This window comes from Pseudorasbora parva, chromosome 10 (genome assembly GCF_024679245.1).
Source record: "Pseudorasbora parva isolate DD20220531a chromosome 10, ASM2467924v1, whole genome shotgun sequence".
Classification (NCBI taxonomy): domain Eukaryota; kingdom Metazoa; phylum Chordata; class Actinopteri; order Cypriniformes; family Gobionidae; genus Pseudorasbora; species Pseudorasbora parva.
The window spans coordinates 27,553,824-27,578,318 of record NC_090181.1 but is presented as its reverse complement, the minus strand read 5'-3'; the positions used below and the strand labels follow the sequence as shown (position 1 = coordinate 27,578,318).

The 24,495-nt window shown below is 38.3% G+C and overlaps 1 protein-coding gene and 1 pseudogene across 1 annotated transcript in view; both read left to right on the top strand.

Annotated features, from left to right (window-relative positions):
- The window catches only part of ism2a (isthmin 2a), a 44,940-nt gene extending 29,577 nt beyond the window's left edge, over positions 1-15,363 (top strand). Inside the window, exons 4-6 of the mRNA XM_067455741.1 lie at positions 8,301-8,438; positions 10,947-11,015; positions 12,113-15,363. Of these exons, the coding sequence (XP_067311842.1) occupies positions 8,301-8,438; positions 10,947-11,015; positions 12,113-12,630 (725 nt within the window). The 3' untranslated portion in view covers positions 12,631-15,363. The remainder of the gene's footprint in view (positions 1-8,300; positions 8,439-10,946; positions 11,016-12,112) is intronic.
- LOC137091689 (5S ribosomal RNA) lies at positions 6,638-6,754 on the top strand (annotated as a pseudogene).
- Positions 15,364-24,495: the final 9,132 nt, after the last annotated feature.

The following is a 24,495-nucleotide window of genomic DNA, read 5'->3' as shown; positions in this document are numbered from 1 at the left end:
AAAACTGGGTCGCTTGCTAAGAGCATGGGGCCCCCTCACTGGCTAAACAACTAATATTTGCGTTCAGTTAGACAGCAGATTGAAAGAAGGGCCAGCATGCTTGGGCTGACAAAGAAAGCGTCTGGTGTGTTTTCGTCCAACGACTGACGCGTCGCTGTGATTCACACGGCCTACAGCCGTTTGAGTTCTCCCAAGAATTTGTGGCAGTTCTCAGGCCTTGGAAAGAAAGTTTTCCGGGGGTTGGGGGGGGGGGGGGGGGGGGGGGGGGTTATATTCCCTCCAAAAGTTATACTCATTGCCTTAGTATAATAATTCAGTCAATGTGCTTTTATGTGCGAGACATTTAAATAATAACTGCTGTGAGGTATAATATTATACTGAAAGTATTTTTGTGCGTTTTTTCCTCTGTTTTTTAGGTGGCAACAATTAATGATTGCATTTTTCCCCCAAAGGTTATGTTAGTGCTTGGCTGCAAACTCGTAAGATACTTATGTTCACATGTTTGGGGTTAGTTCGATTTTTTTTTAAGAAGTTGATCAAAAGTGACAGTAAAGACATTTAAAATGCTACACAAAGATTTATATTCCAAATAAATGCTATTCTTTTAGAACCCTAATAATAATATTTGAGCAGCAAATCAGCATATTAGAATGATTTCCAACCCATTCTCACTCCCAAGGCGTCAAAAACCGAAGCATGGTCAAGTGCCTTCCGCGTCACAATAAAGACGCTAAAGGTGCCCCAAGGCGTCATGTTTCGACGCGCTGGGTGTTCCATTCATTTCAGTGAGAAACCTTTGGCGTCATACACAGACGCGCTGGGTATTAGTAATGTTATCGTCATGGTGAAATTGTATTAGTTTATAATTTTGCCATTATGACATGTTGGAGTGTGTTTTTCAATTTAATCAGCAAGCATAATTTTATTTACATTTATTTTATTTACGCTATTTAGACATGCTTAACATGTAACCCAACCCCATCCCATCCCTAAACCTACCCATTTGTCTGAACATGATATAAAACACAGGATATAGCCTGACATATACGACTGCATACACAAGTTATTCAAAAAAGTTAAATAATCCAAGTTTTCCGAGGCCAAACGATTGATTTGTATGAAGAAAATCCCCAAAAGCGATCAGCATCTCCATCCGCAGAAGATCATCAACAAACACAATCAAATTTCAAATATTGGCGCCGGTTACGTGAGATTTCATAGTGAAATTGCATTGGCTCTCGTATGTCTTGTGACCAATTGCGTCATTACGTCAACATTGATTGTAAAATGTCATTGGCTTTCGTGTGTCTTGTGACCGATCGCGTCATGCTCAGGAGTCTTTTGAATTATTTGAATGAGAAATGAATGAGTTCGTTCACGGGGCAGCGGGATCATCATTTTAGCGATTAAAACATCAAGATCGACTCTGTTCTTCACATGAAGATATCGTATGACTTCAGAAGACTTGGAATGCAACATGAGTTAATACTTTTATACTGCTTTGGTCAGTTTTTGCAATAAATACCTGTGTCTGTACATTTATTTGCCTGTTACGTGTTTTATATTGTTTAGATATGGGTAGGTTTAGGGTAGGAGTGGAGTTAGTTGCTCCAAAATATAAAAGTAGCCTTTAAATATTAATAAAATCATGTCTGCTTTTATAAACGCAAATAATTAAATGCGTCTGTGTATGACGCCAAAGGTTTATCATTGTAATGAATGGAGCACCCAGCGCGTCGCAAAATGACGCCCAGGGGCACCTTTAGCGTCTTAATTGTGACGCGGAAGGCACTTGACTATGCTTCGGATTTTGACGCCTTGGGAGTGAGAACGGGTTGTGATTTCTGAAGGATCATATGATACTGAAGACTGGAGTAAGAATGCTGAAAATGATGCTTTGTCATAAAAGGAATAAATTTCATTTTGAAAAGCATTAAGATAGAAGGTCACACTTTAGATTAGGGTCCATTTCTCATTATTAACTAGCTATTAACAATGACTTTTGCCTCAATAAACTTCTAACTACTGCTTGTTAATAGTTATTAAGGTAGTTGTTAATTTTTGGTATTGGGTGGATTAAGAGATATAAAATATGTTCATGCAGAATAAGGCATTAATATGTGCTTTATAAGTACTAATAAACAGCCAATACCCTATAATATGCATGCTAATAAGCAACTAGTTAATAGTAAGAATTGGACCATAAACTAAAGTGTTATCAAATAAAAAACTGTTATTTTAATAAACTAATTTTAATAAAATTTCACAATATTACTATATTTCAAATAAATGCAGCTTTGGTAATCATAAGATATAACATTCCAAAATGTTTTCAACCCAAACTTTTATATGGTTGTGTATTAAAATATCTCTTTTTAAGCGATAAAGTTAAGCAACAGTGTGTTTTAATGGTGTCTCTTTAAACATTGACACCAAAAACTGTTGTTTTTAAGTCTATAGTGTATACAGTATATAGGTATTTAAATATATTATCATCAGGGATAACTGAACATTGTAACAGAACATCTTCACGCTCTTTTTTGAATTGTTAAACTACAACTTATGCGGCCCCTCCATAATCTACATACATAATCATCAGCTTTATTTTACAAGAGCATTTTTCAACTCTATCTGTCATTGACTTTCAGGGTGATCCTCCACTGAGGTTGTGTTGCACCATGTTCTGTCAGCATCATTAGAGGGAAAGTGCATTGGTGGTGTGTGGTCAAATCCAACACCCAGCCAAAAAAGAAGCAATTGCAGTATGCTTGCTGCGGTCATGTCAGCAGTAGAGCCTCTGAGGATGTGGGTACGAAACCGAACCGGCTTCTCTCTGTTGCCCCTGTGGGTCTAAAATAGACCTAATGAGTGTACTTGGAGCAGGAGTGTGTTGTGTACAAACAAGATTGAATGGGAAACCGAGAAGGGCAAATGAGCCACATTATTAATGGTGTGGTCTATGCTAGAGGCGTACAGTAATGAAGCGCTATTCTGCAATTATGGTGAGCCACAGAATTACAGGAAGGCCATGTTCGGCAATGTTATAGCTTTAGGTCGTTTTTTCCTCTCCACTGCCCTTATGAAAATTATTTACCACGGTTGTACTATAGTTACTTATTGCAGTGCCTATGGTATTTTGCTTGAAGCAAAATTCTCTGATAGCTTAAGTACTGTATATCTATTCAATGTGTGCGGTCTCAAACTCTTGTGTTGCTATAATTGACCAGCTCTTATTGGAAAAGAATGATGTCTGGTCACTTTGTCCCTGCAAACTAGTGTCATTGTGGGAAACAACACAATAAATGGACTGCATTTATATAGCGCTTTTATCCAAAGCACTTTACATTTTGCCTCACATTTACCCATTCATACACCGACGGCGATGTCAGCCATGTAAGGCGCCATCCAGCTCGTCGGGAGCAGCTGGGGTTGGGTGTCTTGCTCATGGACACGTCGACACTTGGTCAGGTGGAACCGGGGATTGAACCACCAACCTTCTGGTTTGTAGACAACCTACATGAACCACTGAGCCACTGCCGCCCCAATAACAATAACAAAACATATATGATATTTAATATGCAGTTTTGTGCAGATTTTACACCGGCTGGGGCTACGAATCTCAATTTAGACTGCATCTCAACTGCTTGAATAAACTAAGTGACCAACAAAAATGGCCTAATACTCTTGTTGCAGTCATGGCTTATTAGAACAGAAACTCAGATTTACATGGAAAAGTTGGCTTTTATCGTTTGTCGTTTTATTATGCCTGGCCTGGACACAGAGTTAGGCGAGTGAGGCAATCTGCTTTTTTAGTTGTAGTCATATAACTTCTAAATATACACTACTGTTCAAAAGTTTGAGATGGTAAGATATTTTTAAAGGTTTTTGAAAGGTTTTTGGTTAAGTTTTTTGATTTTATGTCAAGTTTTGAGGCAGGTAAACCTTAAATATTTGATTGATGTGCTCAAAGAGTATCTCAAGTATATCTAGCTATAACCGTCTCAAACCAAACTCTGAACACTAAAGATACTGGAAGTTATTATTTTTTTTTTTTAACACATTTTTGAACTTGACAATGGCTTTAAAGCTTAAATTGCAGCCTGACTCTGTAAGAACAATTTACATTTAAATTTTTTTTCTAACTATTTAAACAAAAACATTAAGCAACACATTATAAGAAATGTTTTTGAGCACCAAATCAGAATATTAAAATGATTTATGAAAGTTCATGTGACACTGAAGACTGGAGTAATGATGCTGAAAATTCAGCTTTGCATTGCAGGAATAAATTACATTTAAATTAGAAAACTATTATTTTAAATAATAATGTATGGCAGTTTGTGAAAACAAATTTCCCGTTAAGGGACAATAAATGTCTATCTATCTATCTATCTATCTATCTATCTATCTATCTATCTATCTATCTATCTATCTATCTATCTATCTATCTATCTATCTATCTGTCTATCTGTCTGTCTGTCTGTCTGTCTGTCTGTCTGTCTGTTGTCTGTCTGTCTGTCTAACTAAAATTTCACAATATTACTGTTTTTACTGTATGTTTGATCACATAAATGCCTTGGTGAGCAAAAAAAAAAAAAAATTGGCAACACTTTATTTTACGGTTCAGTTATTAAAGGGATCCCCTGGTGTTGAGACTTGTATGGCTTAATATAACATAAATGATGTCTCTTACTGAATTATGTAGTAGAAAACCCATGAAAGATCTACGTTATTTTAAAAAATCGATTTTATATTTGGACCATGGGCGGCGACATTTTGTTTGCGTTCTATGTTGATGACGTAGAATGGTTGAACTCCTCAATCAGCTGGCGTTACCCGTAGCTATTTTTACCACAACGCAACTCGAAAATTGTTTCAGAGTTAAACAAAACCAATGAATTGCTTTGTAATTGTACTTAAAACACACTCAAACATACATGTGCAAACAAACTCACCTACACAAGTCACAAACAGATCGGCGGGCGGGCACACACACCTGACAGACTGCGCTGTCTCAATCGAGATTTTGGGCTGCTCAGTCTCCACGACAGGGGCTGAATCCGAAATCGACCCCCTATACCTTGAAATAGGGCATTATTTGAAGGGACGGCCATTTGTAGTGTTGTCCGACACCATAGGGACATGTTCAAGTGCAGTCATTCAGTCTCACGTTCACCGCAATAACGAGTGTACAGCCGATTTACACACAACAGCTGTCCGACTTCACGCACTCGATCGTCTTCATTAACTCCTTCAAGTTGTATTAGTGAACAAAAGTAGCAAAAGTAATTTGTGTCTTAAAAGTGAAAGTTTAAAGATTGAGGTTAATTCACTGAGCTTGTGCTAAAACTTTAATGCACAAACAATCCCATGCATCATCACCAAAACATCCTGCCTCTCTTCCTCACGTTAACTTATCCCATCATCCTACCTAGATATTTCCCTCTGCTGGATACATTAGGCATTACAGTTAATCTACTGCATATCAACAGTCTATCTATGATATCAACACAGGGAATAGTGATTGAGGGTTATGTATGCACGCACGCAGTGCGTGTGTGTTCGCGCCGATCTGTTGGGGTGTGTGTGTGTGTGTGTGTGTTCGCGCCGATCTGTTGGGGTGTGTGTAAGTCTGTGTGAGCGAGAGAGTTTGTGTGCACGTATGTTTGGGTGCGTGAAGTCGGACAGCTGTTGTAAATCGGCTGTACACTGCGGTGCAACGTGAGACTGAATGACTAAACTCGAACATGTCCACTATGACGTCGGACAACACTACAAATGGCCGTCCCTTCAAATAATGCCCTATTTCAGGGTATAGGGGGTCGATTTCGGATTCAGCCCCTGTCGTGGAGACTGAGCAGCCCAACATCTCGATTGAGACAACGCAGTCTGTCAGGTGTGTGTGCCCGGCCGCCGATCTGTTTGTGACTTGTGTAGGTGAGTTTGTGTGCACATGTATGTTTGAGTGTGTTTTAAGTACAATTACAAAGCAATTCATTGGTTTTGTTTAACTCTGAAACAATTTTCGAGTTGCGTTGTGGTAAAAATAGCTACGGTTAACACCAGCCGATTGAGGAGTTCAACCATTCTACGTCATCAACCTAGAATGCAAACAAAATGTCGCCGCCCATGGTCCAAATATAAAATCGATTTTTTAAATAACGTAGATCTTTCATGGGTTTTCTACTACATAATTCAGTAAGAGACATCATTTATGTTATATTAAGCCATACAAGTCTCAACACCAGGGGATCCCTTTAACTATCAACTAGTTGCTTATTAGCATGCATATTACTATGATATTGTCTGTTTATTAGTACTTATAAAGCACATATTAATGCCTTATTCTAGCAGTAAATTAGGAGTTTATTAAGGCAAAAGTCATAGTTAATAGTGAATATGTGTTCCCCATACTAAAGTGTTACCAAATATTTCTTGTATTATTCATAAATCTAATAGAGTTTTGTAAAGTGTATGCTTAACATTAGAACTATCAAGGCAGTATTTTTTTCTCTATATGGCTCTGGCCATAATGGTCAAATTGACCATATACGTTATACACTATGATGCTGTTATAAAATATGATGACAGACACATAAAGCTTTATTCTAAAACTTCAATAGACATCTCAAATGCAACCAGCAGCCATATCACCCTGTAGCCCAAGACTGGTTTCCCACTGAAGCTAAGCAGGGCTGAGCCTGGTCAGTACCTGGATGGGAGACCAACTGGGAAAACCAGGTAGCTGCTGGTAGAGGTGTTAGTGAGGCCAGCAGGGGGCGCTCAACCTGTGGTCTGTGTGGGTCCTAACGCCCCAGTATAGTGACGGGGACAATATACTGTCAAAGAGCATCGTCTTTCGGATGAGACGTTAAACTGAGGTCCCGACTCTCTGTGGTTGTTAAAAATCCCAGGATGTCCTTCGATAAAGAGTAGGGGTGTAACCCCGGCATTCTGGCCAAATTTGCCCATTGGCCCCTGTCCATCATGGCCTCCTAATCATCCCCCTCTCCTGATTGGCTTCATCACTCGGTCTCCTCTCCACCAATCAGCTGGTGTGTCGTGGGCGTTCTGGCGCAATATGGCTGCCGTCGCATCATCCAGGTGGATGCTGCACATTGGTGGTGGTTGAGGAGATTCCCCCTTCCATGTAAAGCGCTTTGAGTGCCTAGAAAAGCACTATATAAATGTAACAAATTATTATTATTATTATTATTAAATAAGACACAACAAAAACTGCATTCAGTGCAGTACGAACGGTCAGAATGACTGCTCTGGCCATTATAGAATTCTACTTATCTTACTCAGTTTTGTTTTTAAAACGGCAAATGATCTTCATTTGGATTAAATCTATCTTGTTTAAGGATGTTTGAATTTCTTTATGGGAAAATGTCCAATCAATTCCAGCTAAGCTGAATTATTCTAGACTAAATTAGTTTAACAGTGAAGCTTTTGTTTATTTTTAAATATTAACTCTCTTAGAAAGTTATTCGAACAATTTACATTAAACTCCACAAGTGGGTATACATCCGTTTTTTTGCTTTGTTTTGTTTTTTTTGACAGTACAAAATCATCATCAGAATGTTGACGCTCAATTAGCAACAACACCTGGTAACCAGCAACAACGCAGCCAAAATGCATTAGCGAGGAAACAGTGCACTTATTTCCCTTTCGATCTTCTCTCTCTCTCCATCACTTCTGCCATGGAGGGCTCTAAACTTTAATCTCTTTAGCATGGTGGTGGAAAGAGAGCATTGTTGGAAAGCGTCTAAGCTATTAGGCCTTGCCTTCCTGCTGAAGTGTTTGCATTGGCTCAGTTCTCACAGCTGTAAGCGGCTGACTTTGCCTCTGACATATTTATTACCAAAAAAAAAAAAGCAAGCCTGGCCTGCCAGGAAAGCTAACATTTTGTTCATTAGAGAGATTATATTTTACAGAGAAATATGCAATATTAATTTAGCGGCGCATCATTAGCTTTCTTGTGCAAACAACAGAGAGATGCACTTACCATCTTGGCTGTTTTGGGATTTTTTTCTTTGTCAATCCCAGTTTGTTGGACCTTACACAGAGTTCAACTTTAATAGTAAAGTTAAAGGTATAACCTTAGTATGAGGAGTGAGCTAAAGTATTTTTAAGATTTAATTTCCACAAGCTTGTTATGCAGGGTAAAAAAAAAAAAAATCCTTTACTGTTACTCCAACTCATTTGTGGTCTGACCTGCATTGCATAACATCCCCACATGCTGTGTGAGGAATTCCTTAGCCTCGATTTATAGAAACCTTTTATTTTTTCATCTACAGAATATGAGGAGGAAGAATGGAGCGACTGGTCACCGTGCAGTGTCACCTGTGGACACGGAAATCAGAAAAGGATTCGTTCATGTGGCTACGCCTGCACTGCCACAGAGTCACGGACATGTGACTTGAAGCGTTGTCCCGGTGAGACCTGTCACTTCTACTCAGGCCTTTTCAACCCACGCAATGCACTTCACTGCATAAATTTAGCAGTTAGCGCACTGTTTATCGTTGCTCTTCCCTAAAACGTACTTACAGCTCACTCTTGATCTTAATTCCATCCGGCTCCTAATTATGCTGATAGTGATGGAAAACTCCACTAATGCCTCTCATTCATCTCTGTCAGGCATGCAGAAGTCGAACAAACACCAGGGGCACCAGACTCGTGTTAGAAAAGGAGCAGTCTGGCCTTCTGTGTGTGTACTGTATACACTATGAAACTGCTCTTTGAGAGGAGCAGGCGTTTACTTGGCTTCAGTATGACAGCTCAATGAGGGCTTTCAGTTTAAAAGCCCTTGATACAGGGCGGTCCACAACCTGCCGTGCACAAATGCGCACACACAAAATGAGTTTGCATAAAAACTCGAATACACTTACTGTGGCTCTACAGTGCTGAATCTACATAAATGTCATAGAATTTAATTTTAACATTCAGAGCTGCCGAAAAACCACTGCTATAAGATAAGATAAAGTTAGCATTCCTGAAGAAAAAAAAAACATCTACTATGTTATTATAAAATATATTTGCAATGTATGGGTTGCTTGCAAAAAATCTTTTTGGAATACATTGCTAAGTTTTAATGGCTGTCAAAAGAAGAGAGATGATTCGCCATCTACCTGCAGGGCATAACCTTAGCACCCTTGAGTTGGACCAGTTTAAACTGGTTATTGTTGCAGGCAGACCAGCTTAAATGGTGTGGCCATAGTGGGTAACCAGCATGAAAGTCCTTAAACTCAGAATAGTTTTCAAGACTTATATAATTGAAGCCAAAATATCCCAGTAACTGTCACTGCCTATTACGTCGTTCGGAGCCTGAATCTGCACAGTAGTGAAGCTGCGGTATCAAGGTCCTCCCATACTCTAAAGCAAGCACAGCTTTCAGTCACAGCTTTACACCTTGTTTTTATAGCATAAAATAATGAATGAAACCAACTAATTGGAAAACCGAACACTTGAATTGTCTGTGTGATAAGAACTAACCCTAACTAACCCTAACCTAAAATGACAGAAACAATTGGATGTTTAATTGGATTATTTAGTTTGGCTCTTGTCCCATTTGATTACATAGAGGGCTGGGTTTATGACCTATACTGCAGACAACCACCGGGTGGGGGAGGGGGACGGGGACGGGGAGTCAAAGTGCACTTTTTAGGACTTGTGCGGCACACTAGAGCTGCATTAACTCCACTTTTAGACATACACTTGCAAACTTCCCTGACCACTTTCCCTCAGGGGAATCCCCACCGCCATTTTGAAATGTGTTCAACTTCGTCAAGTGGATGAGGGAAGTTTATATGGACAGACCCTCAACCCCTTGATTTTGACAGAGGAGCGAGTCTATTCAACATGTACACTTCAGACAGACCCATAGACCAAAATGCACCACATCACAGCAGATAGCGCTTAATGTAACCCCATCTCAACTCCATTACTCCCACACAACTCTAGTGTATGATAGTCTAGACGCACCCTAGCGGCAGCAAATCTAATTTGCAGCGAGTGTCGTTTAGCAACTCTCCATAGACTTGTGAGCTGGAAAAACCAAACTCTGGTCAGGCCAATCACATTGTGTATAGAGTCGGTGGGCGGGCTTAACATAATAACAACAGAGTTGCGTGCTACTTGTAAACAATGTTGAACGGCGGTCTTTCGAATCATCTTTGACCGCGACTCTGGAAGACCTAGAGTTAAGCTTTTCTCTGAGAAAAGAACAAAGAACGGCCCTGAAGTCATTCTTAAGTAGGGGAGATGTGTTCGGAGTTTTGCCGAACGGATATGGCGCAAGTTTTATCTGCCAACTAGCTCCGCTTCACCTTCGTTACTCTGGTTGGTTGCTCTGGCCTGGTTGGCTCTTTTCAATTGTGTGCAGAAGGAGTTTAAAAAACAACCGTTTATCCCACCCCTCGGATTGAGCCCTGTCAATGGTGGGCTCAATTTCTTGATGTGGGTCTGACTTGTCGAGCTATAATACTGGAGTTATTTTGATATTTAACCGCATTTAAAGGACCAAGCTGACTTTTTAAGACTTTAGCTTATTCACTGTATCCCCAAAAGTTAGATAAGTCCATACACACCATTCTCATCTCCGTATGTGCCATAACTCTGTCTGACGCACCCACCGCTAGCCTAGCTTAGCACAAAGACTGCAGGTAAACGGCTCCAGCTAGCCTACTGCTCAATAACTAAAACCAGCATTGATATGTTGTGATGTGGATAGTTACATCATGTACTAAGACCAACGGGAAATAAAAAAATGCGATCTTCTAGACCGATATGGCTAGGAACTACACTTTCATTCCTGCGTAATAATCAAGGAACTTTGCTGCCATACCATGATTACGCAGGAATGAAAGTTGTTAAGCTCATATGGTGTGCTTTGTTTGAAATTTCATGTTGATTTTAAATATATTATTTCTCTCTAACATCTATAGATGACATAATTCCTGTGACAGAACCAACTCCTCATGAAGTGGCAAACAGCACAGAGCTTTTTGACACAGGTTGGTACTTTTTGTTTGGGTACAGTTGTGTACAATTCAACAATTCAGTATTCTGGTTTTATGTGTACCACGGTACAGAATGATTACCATATTTATTTACTGTGGTAAATAATATTAACATATTCATTACAGTATCAGTTTTTTATATTTTTTGTTAGTGTTTAGCCATTGTTGTTTATATAACTGGTATTTTTAAGATATAGGCAACATTACACTGCACTACTGAATCTTTTAATGCCTACTTGTCTTTTAAGCTCCCAGCGTGCCCTTTTATTAGTTTAATCAATGATTATTGATTTGTCTTAGCTTTCATTTAAAGTAATGTCTAGTTCAAAACCCGTTTAATCAGCTTCATAGTAGAAACTGCTCCACTGAGACTGCAGCGGGAGGAACTCTGTGGGAGTCCTGTTAGACTGTAAAAGATCTGACGTTCACATTTTTCACAAATGCTCCACAGAGAGTGTTACTGAGACCACAAAGTAAAGAGTCCTCTTCCAAAAACCCCCACTATTTGCTTTGGAGTTTTTTTGTTGGTCTCTCATTTTTGGCATTGAACATTGAACGTAATAGCTCTTTTCATTTAACCGTAATAATAATGAAAGTAGTTTAAAAACATAACAGAATAAAGTGTTTTTTTTATCTCTTCACAATGGAACATAAATGTTAATAACAACTTTGTTTCAGCATGACCGCTGCTTGCAGCACATATTTTTATGTATCTTTAGGTTTTGGCAGCAAACAGAGACAGCCCCCATTGAGTGTTAGGCCATGAATCTCAACATAGCCATAATTTTTTTGGCATCGTATATGAGAATTGAGTATATAAGACTTAATATCTTGAATAAACGTTTGTAGTTTTAAGGAAGTTAAGATATATTTACCGCAATATATATATTAAAACCATTCTTTTACATTTTTATTATATATTTATAGTAAAAATATCTCAAAATATTTTAAATATTTATGAAACTTTTATTTTTTGAAGATTTATTATGAAAAAAATATCTGGAAATCTATCATGTCTTATGGAGGGTAAAAAAAACTGAAATTAAAAGGATTTCTGCCACCCTTATTAAATTATTCTAATTTTCCCATAGATGTTGACAGCTGTGAGAAGTGGCTGAACTGCAAGAATGACTTCCTCCAGAAATATCTACACCTGGTCCTGACCGAATTACCTAACTGCCCTTGCGTCTACCCATCTGAGGTGGTCTACAACGCTATCAACATTTTTGATAGGAAGTTGCAAAAGACCTATCGCTGGCGAGATGCCAGCGGCCCCAAAGAGAGACTGGACATCTACAAGCCCTCTGCGAGGTTCTGCGTTCGCTCGATGCTCTCTTTCGACAGCACCACTCTGGCTGCACAGCACTGCTGCTACGACGATCACATGAAGCTCATCACTCGAGGCAAAGGGGCCGGAGCCCCCAACCTTATCAGCACAGAGTTCTCCCCGGAACTTCATTACAAAGTGGACGTGCTTCCGTGGATCCTGTGTAAAGGAGACTGGAGCCGTTTTCATTCGGTCCGGCCTCCCAATAACGGTCTACAGTGTGTCGAGAACCCGCAGGAAGACGTCTACATGAATGAACTAGAAGAGGCCAGAGAGTACTGATCCAGGGATTTCAAATCAGCCAGCGTTCGCTTGATTCAATGGTACAGTATTGGCGCCCCGCCAGTCTTAAAGGCCTCCTACTTTTTAATTGGGCGACAGTTTAACAGATCTTCACTCTCATTGGTCGAGCTATTTAGCTGATATTAAATGGGCACTGTAGAGAGATTTGTCTGGAGACCTAAGCTTAGATACTGTCACAGACTATTGCGTACGGCTCCACTGCAACAACACTGGTTTAACATGTTGGACCAAAGCCCAGATTGGAAGACCATGATGCAATTTTCTGTGTTCTTTCTTCTTTGACGTTACGTACGTGCTCCAAACAAAGTTCAGCGACAGTTCTTCAATGGCATTCTCTGGAATAAGTTCACTGTATTTTCATTGGATGCATGTTTGTTTTTCTTCAGTGTCCTCAAAGACTCTGCTCCATCATTTAAGGAATTCCAGTAAAGCTGCTAGAATTGTGAGATATTCAAAAATGCAACAGAATGCCGATTTTGTTGTCTTTAGGCCTGAAGCTCACTCCTGGCCTCGCTTCAGTCCCTGCGAGATCAGTCCAAACAAATCAAACACAAACACACACTGTTCGCGAACCAACTCAACACATTTCTGAGAATAGCTCTTCTCTTTAGTGCGTGTATATTGTTACTCCAAATATGCACAGACCTTGTGTCATTGGACATATATTTAAGCAGGATCATTTGACCTTCGACCTATCTTTTCGCACAGAACTGAAATGAGGGAATCTGAGAAACGTTAGGAAACCATTTATTTGAACTTGCCGTTGAGAAGACGTCCCTCAGCAATGGGAGGCTTGTTTTTTAAAATCTGAAGTATAATTGGATCCCATTCTGTTTTCTTTTTTGCCTTTCAACACAACCCAGCTTTGTACTGAATGCAATATGAGACAGCCGCCTGACACCAGTGCAGGGGGCTGCCGGAGCTCAGTTGATGGATTGAAGTCTTCCTCTAAAGGTGAGGTGGAGGTGACACTTGTGCGTAAACGAACATCTTTTTAAATACAATGGCTCTTTCAGTGTCTCTGTTCATCCTTGAGTCCAAGTCAAAGCCTGGAGGCTTACATGGGATGTAGTTTGAAGGACCTAAGCCGCCCTTTTCAGCACAAGTGTTATCATGATCTCTTTGTGAAATGTTGGCTCGGAATGCTGGTAATTTGATTCCTAAATTCCCGCTGACAGATGACATGTAGCATGTAGCAATAAACACATCCAACTTTGATGTCTTTCTGTGTGATTTTAAGCACAGTATAGTGCTATCAAATCTACTTTATTTTTTACAAGAAAAATGAATAAGAATACAGTATTTGCATGGATTACTGTTGCAGACGCACATTGAGTGATGTTGAACCTGTTACTAAAAGGTCAATAGTTTAAATCCCAGGATAGAGACTGCAAGGTAAAGACTTCTACAGGTCATTCATTCTAAGCAAGGGATTTTATTATAAAACCATGTAATTGCTGTTTTCATTGTAGATTGGATCAGGCAAAATGTTCTTGATTTTAAAACTCAGTTATCAGTGCACTCATCCAGAAGCTTGCCCATGGTTCATACTAGGTCCATCTCGACATCTACATTCCTGTAAAGTTTAGTTATAACTCTTAACTTCTAAACTGAAAAAGATTATCTTCTGAAAAAGATAATCATGGTATTTGCATTTGCTTGAAAAATAAAGATAGGTTGCAACTAACACTAAACTTTACAGGAAATGATCTCCAAGTGGAGGACTAAGCCAAGCACACATTAGCTTCGCTTATGATCCCTGTCAGACCTGAGCAAAACCGTAAAGATATTTTCATTGAGATAGCAATAAATGGCAGACATGAAGACATCATTCATCCAGCTGTGAGAAAGTAAAGCAAATAGCGTAATAAGACCTTGCCAGAGTCATGTTCATCTGTTTAGTGCAACTCACTGAACATTTCACTTTTAAACAAAGAATTTAACTTTGAAAGAATTTCACTTTTGCAGAAATGGCGCCACAGGCACGTACAGTATTTCCACTGAGCCGGGGTTGGTTCTTTCACAAGTAACGTCTACCTGCCCGAGTATTGTCTTTGGCTTTATGTCACAATACTCTCAGTAAATAAACTGATGAATGAGGGTAATTCATTAGAAGGGAAAACGTTGTACCTTTTTCTAATTCGCAATACTGTCTATTGAAGTTTACGTACAATACACTATTTTCTAGGTACATTTGATAGTAAGAGTTCACCTTTCAGAGCTTTAAAAAGAAAGGCACTTTATTTAAATATTGATAATGGAATATATGTACTATATGTGTATATAATCGTATATTGAATTATACTTGTAAAATTGACTGATTTAAAAAAATTGTTATTGTAAAAGGAGGGAATAACATAAATGCTGCATTGTTTAAGGATATTGTATTAAATGTAAAATTGTGGCATGTCATTTTTAACTTCAAATGTATCATTGTACAGTATTTATTGCTTTTGATTTTGTTACACCTTGCTATGAAGTGGATAATCAAATAATTCTATGCACTATATGAATCTGAGTTATTTGTCTTTTAGGGGAATTCTGGTCTGTGAAAAGGAAAGTGCCATACCACACACCGTTCTACTTCAATAATGCTTCTAACCAGCTCTGTGACCAGATATAATAAATGTAACTGATAATAAAGTGTGTTATAATTACAGTGTCCTGGAAATAATTATGTGGAGTTTAGCTGAAGAGATTTAATTTGTTGAAAGTGAGCAACTATTTATTATTTTTATACATTTGAGTAAAATGGGTTTTTTTTAAATGTTTTTAAAGTAAAATGTTTGAATTGTATATACATAGTAAAATGTTTACTGCATATATATAAAGCACTTATACGTCACTCCAGAGAACACGTCTCCAGTCCTCTAGAGTCCAGTGGCAGGGTGCTTTACACTACTGCATCCGACGCTTTGCATTGTACTTGCTAATGTAAGGATGGATGCAGCTGCTCGGCCATAGAAACCCATTCCATGAGGCTCTCTACACACATGAGCTAATCTAAAGGCCATACACAGTTTGGAGGTCCGTAGCTATTGACTCCAGAAAGTTGGTGACTAGAAGAAGAAGAAGCGCCTGTATGCCTAAGTGCTTGATTTTATACACCTGTGGCCATAGAAGTGTTTAGACACCTTCATTCAATGATTCGGAGGGGTGTCCCAATACTTTTGTCAATACAGTGTATTTTCAACATTGATAATGATAATAAAAAGTTTCTTGAGCACCAAATCATCACATTCGAATGATTTGAAGAATGTAATAATGCTGAAAATTCAGCTTTTTCCATCACAGACATAAACTTCATTTTATGATATATTCAAATATAGAAAACAGTTTTTTTTTTTGTATTAATTATTATTGTAATAATGCTTCACAATATTACTTATGCATTCTGTGTTTTAAAGTTTTTATGTTAATGGGAGCTCCAGAACTATCATCTCAGTTTTGGTCCACCCACACCCTTCTTACAGCCACACGTAATACCATCAAAAATAATGTGTAAAATATCCCAGAGGAAAAACTGTTTGCTCATTGGTTGCTTTTTCTATGCTCAAGAGACATAGTTGTGATTCTCCTATGTTTCTTGATTAAGTGTCAGCTGTTTATCAGATGTTTCTCCTAAAATTCCTTAGGAGAAACAAATATAGACATAAATGAGAGATTTCTAAGAGAGTCTAAACTGAGATTGTGGTAAGAGAAGCTTGGAAAATCTCTTTATTGTCTAAATTAGGTGTCAGCTTTGTCTTCCTATGTTTCTTCTAAAATCCATTAGGAGAAATAAGAGTAGACACAACTGAGACATGAGAAATATCTGAGAAATAAGGGTGATAAGACATAATTGAGATTCTTCTTTAGCTCTTGTTGTAGTATCAGCAGTGTTTCAGATGTTTCTCCTAAAATCCATAGGAGAAAGAAGAGCAGACACAACTGACACATGAGAAATATCTGAGAAAAAAGGTGCGAGAAACATGGGCATTCTCTTAATTGTCTTATTGTGCGTGGTTTTTTTCTTTCTTTTTTATGATATTGTGGTTTTTCACCTTTAATGGTCAGGACCGTACAATAAGCAACCGGAAACAATGGGAGAGGAGAGAAGGGAACAGGAGCAGGAAAGTATACCTTTGGCTAGGCCTTGAACTCATGCTGCCTGAGGTGCTGCTCTGCCTCAATGTTGAGGTGCTGTCCACAAGGCAATGGCTCTGACAGAGCTTTCCCTAAGCTCAGGATACTAAGGGCTTATTAGCTCTTATATGTCTCATTTAGGTATCAACTTTGCCTTCTGGTGCCAACTGCATAAACTTTGTCAAAGAAGTTCCTAAGTTACAATGCAACTATGCTAAGTAGAAGTTAACCAAAGGGCAATCAATCTTACTTTTCCAATTGAAATTAAATGACCTTTTTATATAACTGACTTAAATAATTATTCCCAGGCTTGAGGGGGAAATAATTCTTGACTACCTTTTAAGACTAGTCTAAGAAGTTTTTCAATGATGTCTTAAATTTTATTTTAGGATTAACGTACATTTTAAAATTTGTACTAATATTGTAAATAAAACTATCATTCAAAAAGCATTATGTGTTTCAGAATATCAAGAGTTATTCATTTAAATTGATCTTTAGAGCCCAGAAATTAATATGCAGTGCTTATTTCAAACAATGATCAGACAAGTGTATGGTGTTTAGTCTAGATAAATTATTTTTTTATAACAAATGTAATACTATAGTGTACCAGTGCTTCATGGTTGCTGCTTAACCTTTTTGTTCTTCGTTTAACATTACAAAGTTTATCTTGTACAACCCATTTTGCATGCATGTAAACAGGTTGTTTTGTTCTTTGCATGTATTGTGCTTGATTGAAATGGCATGGATGAAATATAAGATACCCAGAGTGGGATAAAACCATTAACAATTCAAATGTTTCTGCGAAACATAAATGAGGATACATTGGAGACTTTTGCTTAAGTCTCCTGTTTCTCCCACTTGTCTCCTGAGACAAAAAAACTCTAACATTCTCATATTTGTCTCCTTTAAAGATTTAGAAGAGATCTCAACCACATCACATACTGTGCTCAGAATTTTCTCCTTAGCGAGAAACACTGGAGCTCTCACACATCTTCTCTGAAGATTCATAAGAGATCTCAACATCATCACATACTGTGCTCAGATGTTTTTCCTCTCAGTAAGACTCTGAAGCTCTCACATTTGTTTCCTCTAAAGTTTAGAAGAGATCTCAACAACACACTGGCCCTCATTTATCAAAAGTGCGTACACCAAATTTCCAGCGTACACCTTGCGTACACCCAAACCCACGGTGACTATGAGATTTATCAATATGGACGTTGGCGTACGGCACGCTCAAATCCTACGCCAGCTCAGGAGGTGGTGTACGCACGTTTGAGTTAGTGCGAAAATGCGCAGAAAAACAATTCCTAACACCACAAAACGCACTGACAAGATATGCTATATGACCCACTGTTAAAAACCACAACAACAACATTTTTTGTTTATTTTTGTGTAACATGAACGTCAATGTTTAATTTGTGTGACTTTACCAAAGTGTTTGATCTGTAGGCATATGTATTCCTCCAGTCGCGAGCCTGTGCGCTTTATCTGACGTTTCAGGCCCGTCTGGCCCAGCAGCTGCGCACGGACTGGGACTAAAATAATTCAGACTGACAAAATAATAAAAAGGGCCTTCTTCTTTTAAATAATAATAAAATCAATAAAAACGGCATTTTCTTCTAAATAACAAGCGTCATTAAGAATAATAATCATAATAAGAAGAAGAATCTTACAAATTGTCATGTAATTATTAATGTGAATGAATCTTACTCCACATCACATCATCATCACTATTGTACACCCCAATACATGTGCCGTGATACGAAATTAAATGCTAATTGTTTCAAAACGTGCTGTAAAATAATGCATTGTGATGGTAATTTATCATCCAAACAGCTATTTAAACTGCTGGAGTGCGCTTCTCAACCTCCACACTAACAGTAGCTACTCGTAATTTGGGTCCATATTTTGTTTTTGTGAGCGCCTTTAATCCCACTCTTTAAACTCCCAAATAAAACAATTTCGGGTTTTTTCCACTTCCCTGGTGATGGTCTCGATGGGCGCATCTCAATCATCTCAATAGTTCAGTAGTCAGAGCACTGATCAGGGAGTCAGCCCGTTGACTTATGTCCTAATCAGTGCCCTGACTACTGGACTAAAGAGATGATTGAGCGCGCCCGATCTCCACGTCGGAGAAGTTTCGTTTCTTTGCCGTCTTCTGTTTGTCCATGGCGTAAAATGAGGGCGTGTGGGAGGCAGAGACTTGAATATATGGGGCGTGTTATTCTAATGACGATCGTTTTCAGCCGCGGGATTTATCAAGGGCAAGTATTGCGTACACCTGAATTGCAGAGGTGCGCACAGTTTCATAAATCAGGCGGTGAGAGGAGTGTAAGCATAATCTTACGCCAACATATACACCCGTTTCTACGCAAGATTGATAAATGAGGGCCACTGTGTTCAGAGTTTTCTCCTAAACTAAAGACTCTGAACCTCTCACATTTATCTCCTCTATAGTTTTAAGAGGCCACAGTACACTCTAAAAAATGCTGGGTTAAAAACAACCCAAGTTGGGTTGAAAATGCACTAACCCAACAATTCGGTTGTTTTAACCCAATGGTTGAGTTGTTCTTACCCAGCAATTGGGTTGTCTTAAGCAACATTTAACCCAACCACTGGGTTAAAACAACTCAATTGTTGGGTTAGGGCATTTTCAAACCAACTTGGGTTGTTTTTAACCCAGCATTTTTTAGAGTGTAAATAAGGGTAATTGATGATACAATAAGAAAGCTGAACAGTTTATGTACATAGGGCACATCATTAGTTTGACAAATGTGAGAGTGCCAGAGTCTTTAACTATGGAGAATATTCTGAGCACAATGTGTGATGTTATTGATATCTTTTATGAAACTTTAGAGGTGACAAAAGTGAGAGTTCCAGAGTATCTAGCTGAGGAGAAAAGTCTGAGCACAGCATGTGATACTGTTGAGATCTATTCTGAAACTTTAAAGGAGACAAATATGAGCAATCCAGTCTCTCTAGCCAAGGAGACAAATCCGAGCACAGTATGTGATGTTGTTGAGATCTCTTCTGAAACTTTAAAGGAGACAAATATGAGCAATTCAGTCTCTCTAGCTAGGAAGAATAATCTGAGCACATTGAGTGATGTTACTGAGATCTCTTATGAAGCTTTAGAGGAGATAAACATGAGAGTGTGAGCGTCTCTGGTTAAGGAGAATAATCTGAGCACATTGAGTGATGTTACTGAGATCTCTTATGAAGCTTTAGAGGAAATAAACATGAGAGTGTGAGCATCTCTGGTTAAGGAGAATAATCTGAGCACAGTGCGAAATGTTACAGAGATCTCTTATGAAGCTTTAGAGGAGACAAACATGAAAGAATATAATTGTTTGTCTCAGGAGAAACATGTGAGAAGCAGGAGACTTAGCCTTATGTCTCAATTTGATGTTCACTTGATCTCATTTCTGTCTAGGAGAAAGATGTGAGTTGAGAAGAAGATCTCATGTTGTATTTTCCTTTCCCCTGGGATCTCATAAAGTTTTTAAATAGCTCAAAAACATGAAGTGTGGACAGCTGTCACAGCAAGCGGACACCAGCAGTCATTTTTGATTTGTGGATGATGGAGTTAACAGTAGATTTGTGTTCTCATTTTCCGCTGGAGATTAGGTTGCCTTGAACACATGTGCTGCCTCCTTTTCTCAATTACCAATTAAGAGGAAGAACATTTTGTTTTTGGATGAAAAGAAGCATTAGCTTTAAGTCTAGATAATGCAAAATGAATTGAACAACTGGCTTGGTAACATATCTTTATTAGAAATGTGCTTAATATTATGTATTGGGTAACAAAGCTGAGAAAAGATTGAAGCCCTGAAGGGTTTTTGCAGTGCTTATCATGGAATAGCAATCTTGCTATGTAACTGCCATCTGTTGCTCTAATAATCTAATTGCCTTCATATTAAGTATCGCTTGAATGTCTCAGCCAGGACACAACCTGAACCAAGTCCAAGTCAGGTGCTGCAATGGAGGTCAGTAACCTTTTCCCCTCCCCTTCTGTTTTTTGGGAGCCCATTTAGTGGATTTCCTCTGCGGCTTTGTCAGATCTGCCTCATGCATTTTACTCAGACATTGTTTCCTGCCCTTTTCCCCTTCCATCTTAAATGGGTGTCGATAACGATGTTCAGGTTGTCTGTCAAAGGCCTATGTAAAAATGTGCAACAATTGCTATTACTTTTCTAAGAAACTGAAGGTTTTTCACACGTGGATGATAAAACGAACCATATCTAATCTTATTTGGCAAAACCTTAACCATCCAGAACCACCTAGCAACTGCAAAGCAACACACTGACAGCCACCCACATGCAGGTATGAGAAGAATCAATTCTATTCTGTTATGATATTTATATGATTCTCGTTCTTTAAAGGTGCCCTAGAATTAAAAATGTAATTAACCTTGCCATAATGAAATAATAAGAGTTCAGTACATGGACATCACGTACTGTCCATTGAGTCTCAAACACCATTGCCTCCTACTTCTTATATAAATCTTGTAAATCAAAAACACCACTGGAAAAAAAGTGATTCTCTACATAAACCCAACTGTGACGCAAGCATTGGGGATCATTTATATGCACGCCACCCAACATTTGCATCTGTCCAAACATGTTCATTGTCAGGCGGAACTGACGTCACGGAGCCGAATCATCAGGACTGCAGCGAAACTCGAGGATAGCAAAAACGGTAACTCTCGTGACACATATGTCATGTTTAGGCTTTGCAGGGGATGTGAGGACTTAACAGTCATGGTTGAGGTTTATTATAATCAGATACCACAAAAAATCGTTCCTTTATTCGGCCCATTTCAAGCAAGCATGGCTCAGCGTCTTAAGGGGAAACTGTATTCCTGCAAGCAGTAAGTAGGGGTTTATCCACTTATTGACTAGCTTTTTAAACAATTTCTGATTAAATTGAAAGTTTCTTAGAGAGACAGCATTGTCTAGAATAGATGATGCAAGATGCTAGTACAGTAACAATAGGAAACTCCAAGTACCATACAAAACTAAATAGTGTGTCTAATGACAAAGGTGATTATTTTGTATTACAAAATACAATCGTAGATACGTTGCTTACATATCGTTCACTCGATCCTTCTAGCAAACGTCACCTTTTCCACCATATCATTTAAAACGATAGTCATTTGACAAGGCTTTTCATTTAGTAAAAATATAAGGATGTAATTAATCACAGAACAACTGAATGACACTTTAAGCAAAACATTGCAAATGAAGATTGATAAATTGCAGCTTACTTGTTTACTGGTGTTTTCTTAGAGTGCAGGAGAGAGAGAGAGCTCGCGTGCATATGGTTGCCAGATTGGACATGTTTAGGTAAAACACTGGATGTGTTCTTTTCACTGAAAAGCTCTGTTTGGGGGATTTAAATGACTGAAATCTGACAACCGTGCGAACACGAGCTCTTTCTGGCACACGGATGATCTGAAAACACCAATAAACAAGTAAGTTGCATTTTATCAATCTCCATTTGAGATGTTTTGCTTAAAGTGTCATTCAGTCGGTCTGTGTTCTGTCAGGATGGTCAGGACTCATGATCCGCTTCACTGAACTGCTGTGAGCTGCTGAAATAAGCTAATCAGAGCAGAGCTCCACATTAATATTCATGACTTCCAAATAAGGCAAAAACAGAGCATTACATCCTGGGGACAATTTATAGGGTTATAAATGGACCTGTAAAACTGTATCTAGACAATTTTTGCCCTTAAATAAGCCACATACCCTCTATGTAGATATCAGAGAACAATTTAACATATTGTTTCAACTCATTTTAGGGCACCTTTAACAATTTCCACCCTCCTGTACTCTTCTGTAATTTTTTGGTAAAGGTTTTGTCACTTGCTATGTTAACAAAAAAAATTAATAATAATTGACATGATTAGAAAAGGTTAAATGGTCCTTTGGGAGGGAGATTATTTTCAACTAGTGGAAACTTTTGGTACTGCGCCCAAACAAAATCTTACTGGAAGCTCATTTGTTAAGATATCAAGCTCAAAATTGGAACACAACTTGTTAGTTGTTTATCTTTCTTTTTTTTCCTTTTTTTCCAGTTTTAAAGTAAAACATGTTATTGAAAATATATATTTCATATAAAAGCTGAAAATAGTATTTTTGTGTTTTTCATAACAATAAAACTAAAATTATGTAACTTTTTTAAAGTTCACTTTTTAAAAACTTTTTCACTTCAACAATATTCTCCCATGTGTCTTCTTTGAAAAGAGATCAAACTTAAGTCTGTGCTTTAAAGCATTTAAGATTAACACAAGTTTAAATTGGAAATTTCATTTTCTTAGCGCCAAAGGGTTAAGGAAATATTTTGAAAAAGATATACAATTTCATTGTTAAATGATAAGATAATATCAATATTAAGTGAATTCAGAACCATTCTTGCAAAAGGAGCGAATACACTGACTTTCTATATAGTTTTCAGTTTTTTACAGGTGGCTTCAGAAAAAAGAATCAACTCAATAGTCATTCGGACTACATTTGTCATGCTGCATGTATTTGATTGGTGGCTTTAGGTCAGAAATGCTTTAAAACATTTACAAAAACCAATAAACCATCAGATAGACTTAGTGGAAGCAGTCAGTGTTTTATTGTACGTGTAATATTTTCAATTAAATACCAAAAAGTTGTTTAAAGTCCTTTGAAGTGAACATGGCACCCTCTGGATCTCCCACAGCTTTCGTGGTAATGTTTCTTTTCTATCAGTGGAAATAACAAGCAGAAATTACACTCACTACAAAGTTAAAACAGAATATTTATTAGAGGTCAGCCCTTCATGGCTCCCACAGTGAGCTCAAAGCTTGGCGGCTTGGAGCAGGGAGTCAGGCAAAGATAACTGTACCTGTATTTGGGGCTGTTTGCACAGAAAACACTCCCCTCCCGGAGAACCCCAGGAGGCCAGATGGACGCCTGCTCTTTGTCCCTCACAACGAGAGGAAACAAAAATAAATAGAGGAGTGAATGGTCACAGAACATTGCTCAAACATAAAGACCCGGCTCTAAAGACAGACAACTAAATTGGGTTATTTCATGTACGACGATGGCCTTTGCTCTTGCTCGTACATTATGAATAATTAGGAAGTCTATTTCCAAGCATATGCCTTCTCAATGTACTGCAAACCATTAATGCATTAGGAGGCATAATAACCATTGAACACACAATGGGGACATGGTTTAGGGGCTCATGAAACAGATCCGTTGAATGCGATTTATTTTTTACAATTAACTTTCAGTTGATTTATTTAGTCACTGAACCTCATCATACCAAAACTAGTACCATCAAAATTAGGAACATACAGACCATTTTTTAAATATTTTAATTGTGATGAAAGTAAATTAATGTAACATTTTTGGGTTTATGGTGACGTTCCTGTCCCTAAAAACTGCAGTAAATGATTTTGATGGCAGGGCAAAACTATCACTGCAAGCATTGGTGAATGAGAGCAACATTTGAGAGGGTCTTGTTTTACAACCACTCTTGGGGCTATAAATAAGGGAGAGAGAGAGAGAGATCCAAAACAGACCTGAGAAAAGTGAGTCCATATGGGTGCTGGTGGAATGGTCCGTGATGAGCCAAGATCAAAGCCTCGTGCTTTGAATGAGTACAGCTCCTAGCACAAACCCTACTGCACCAGTCTCCTTTTACTAACAACGCATCAAATAGAGAAGTCTGTGTTATGATATT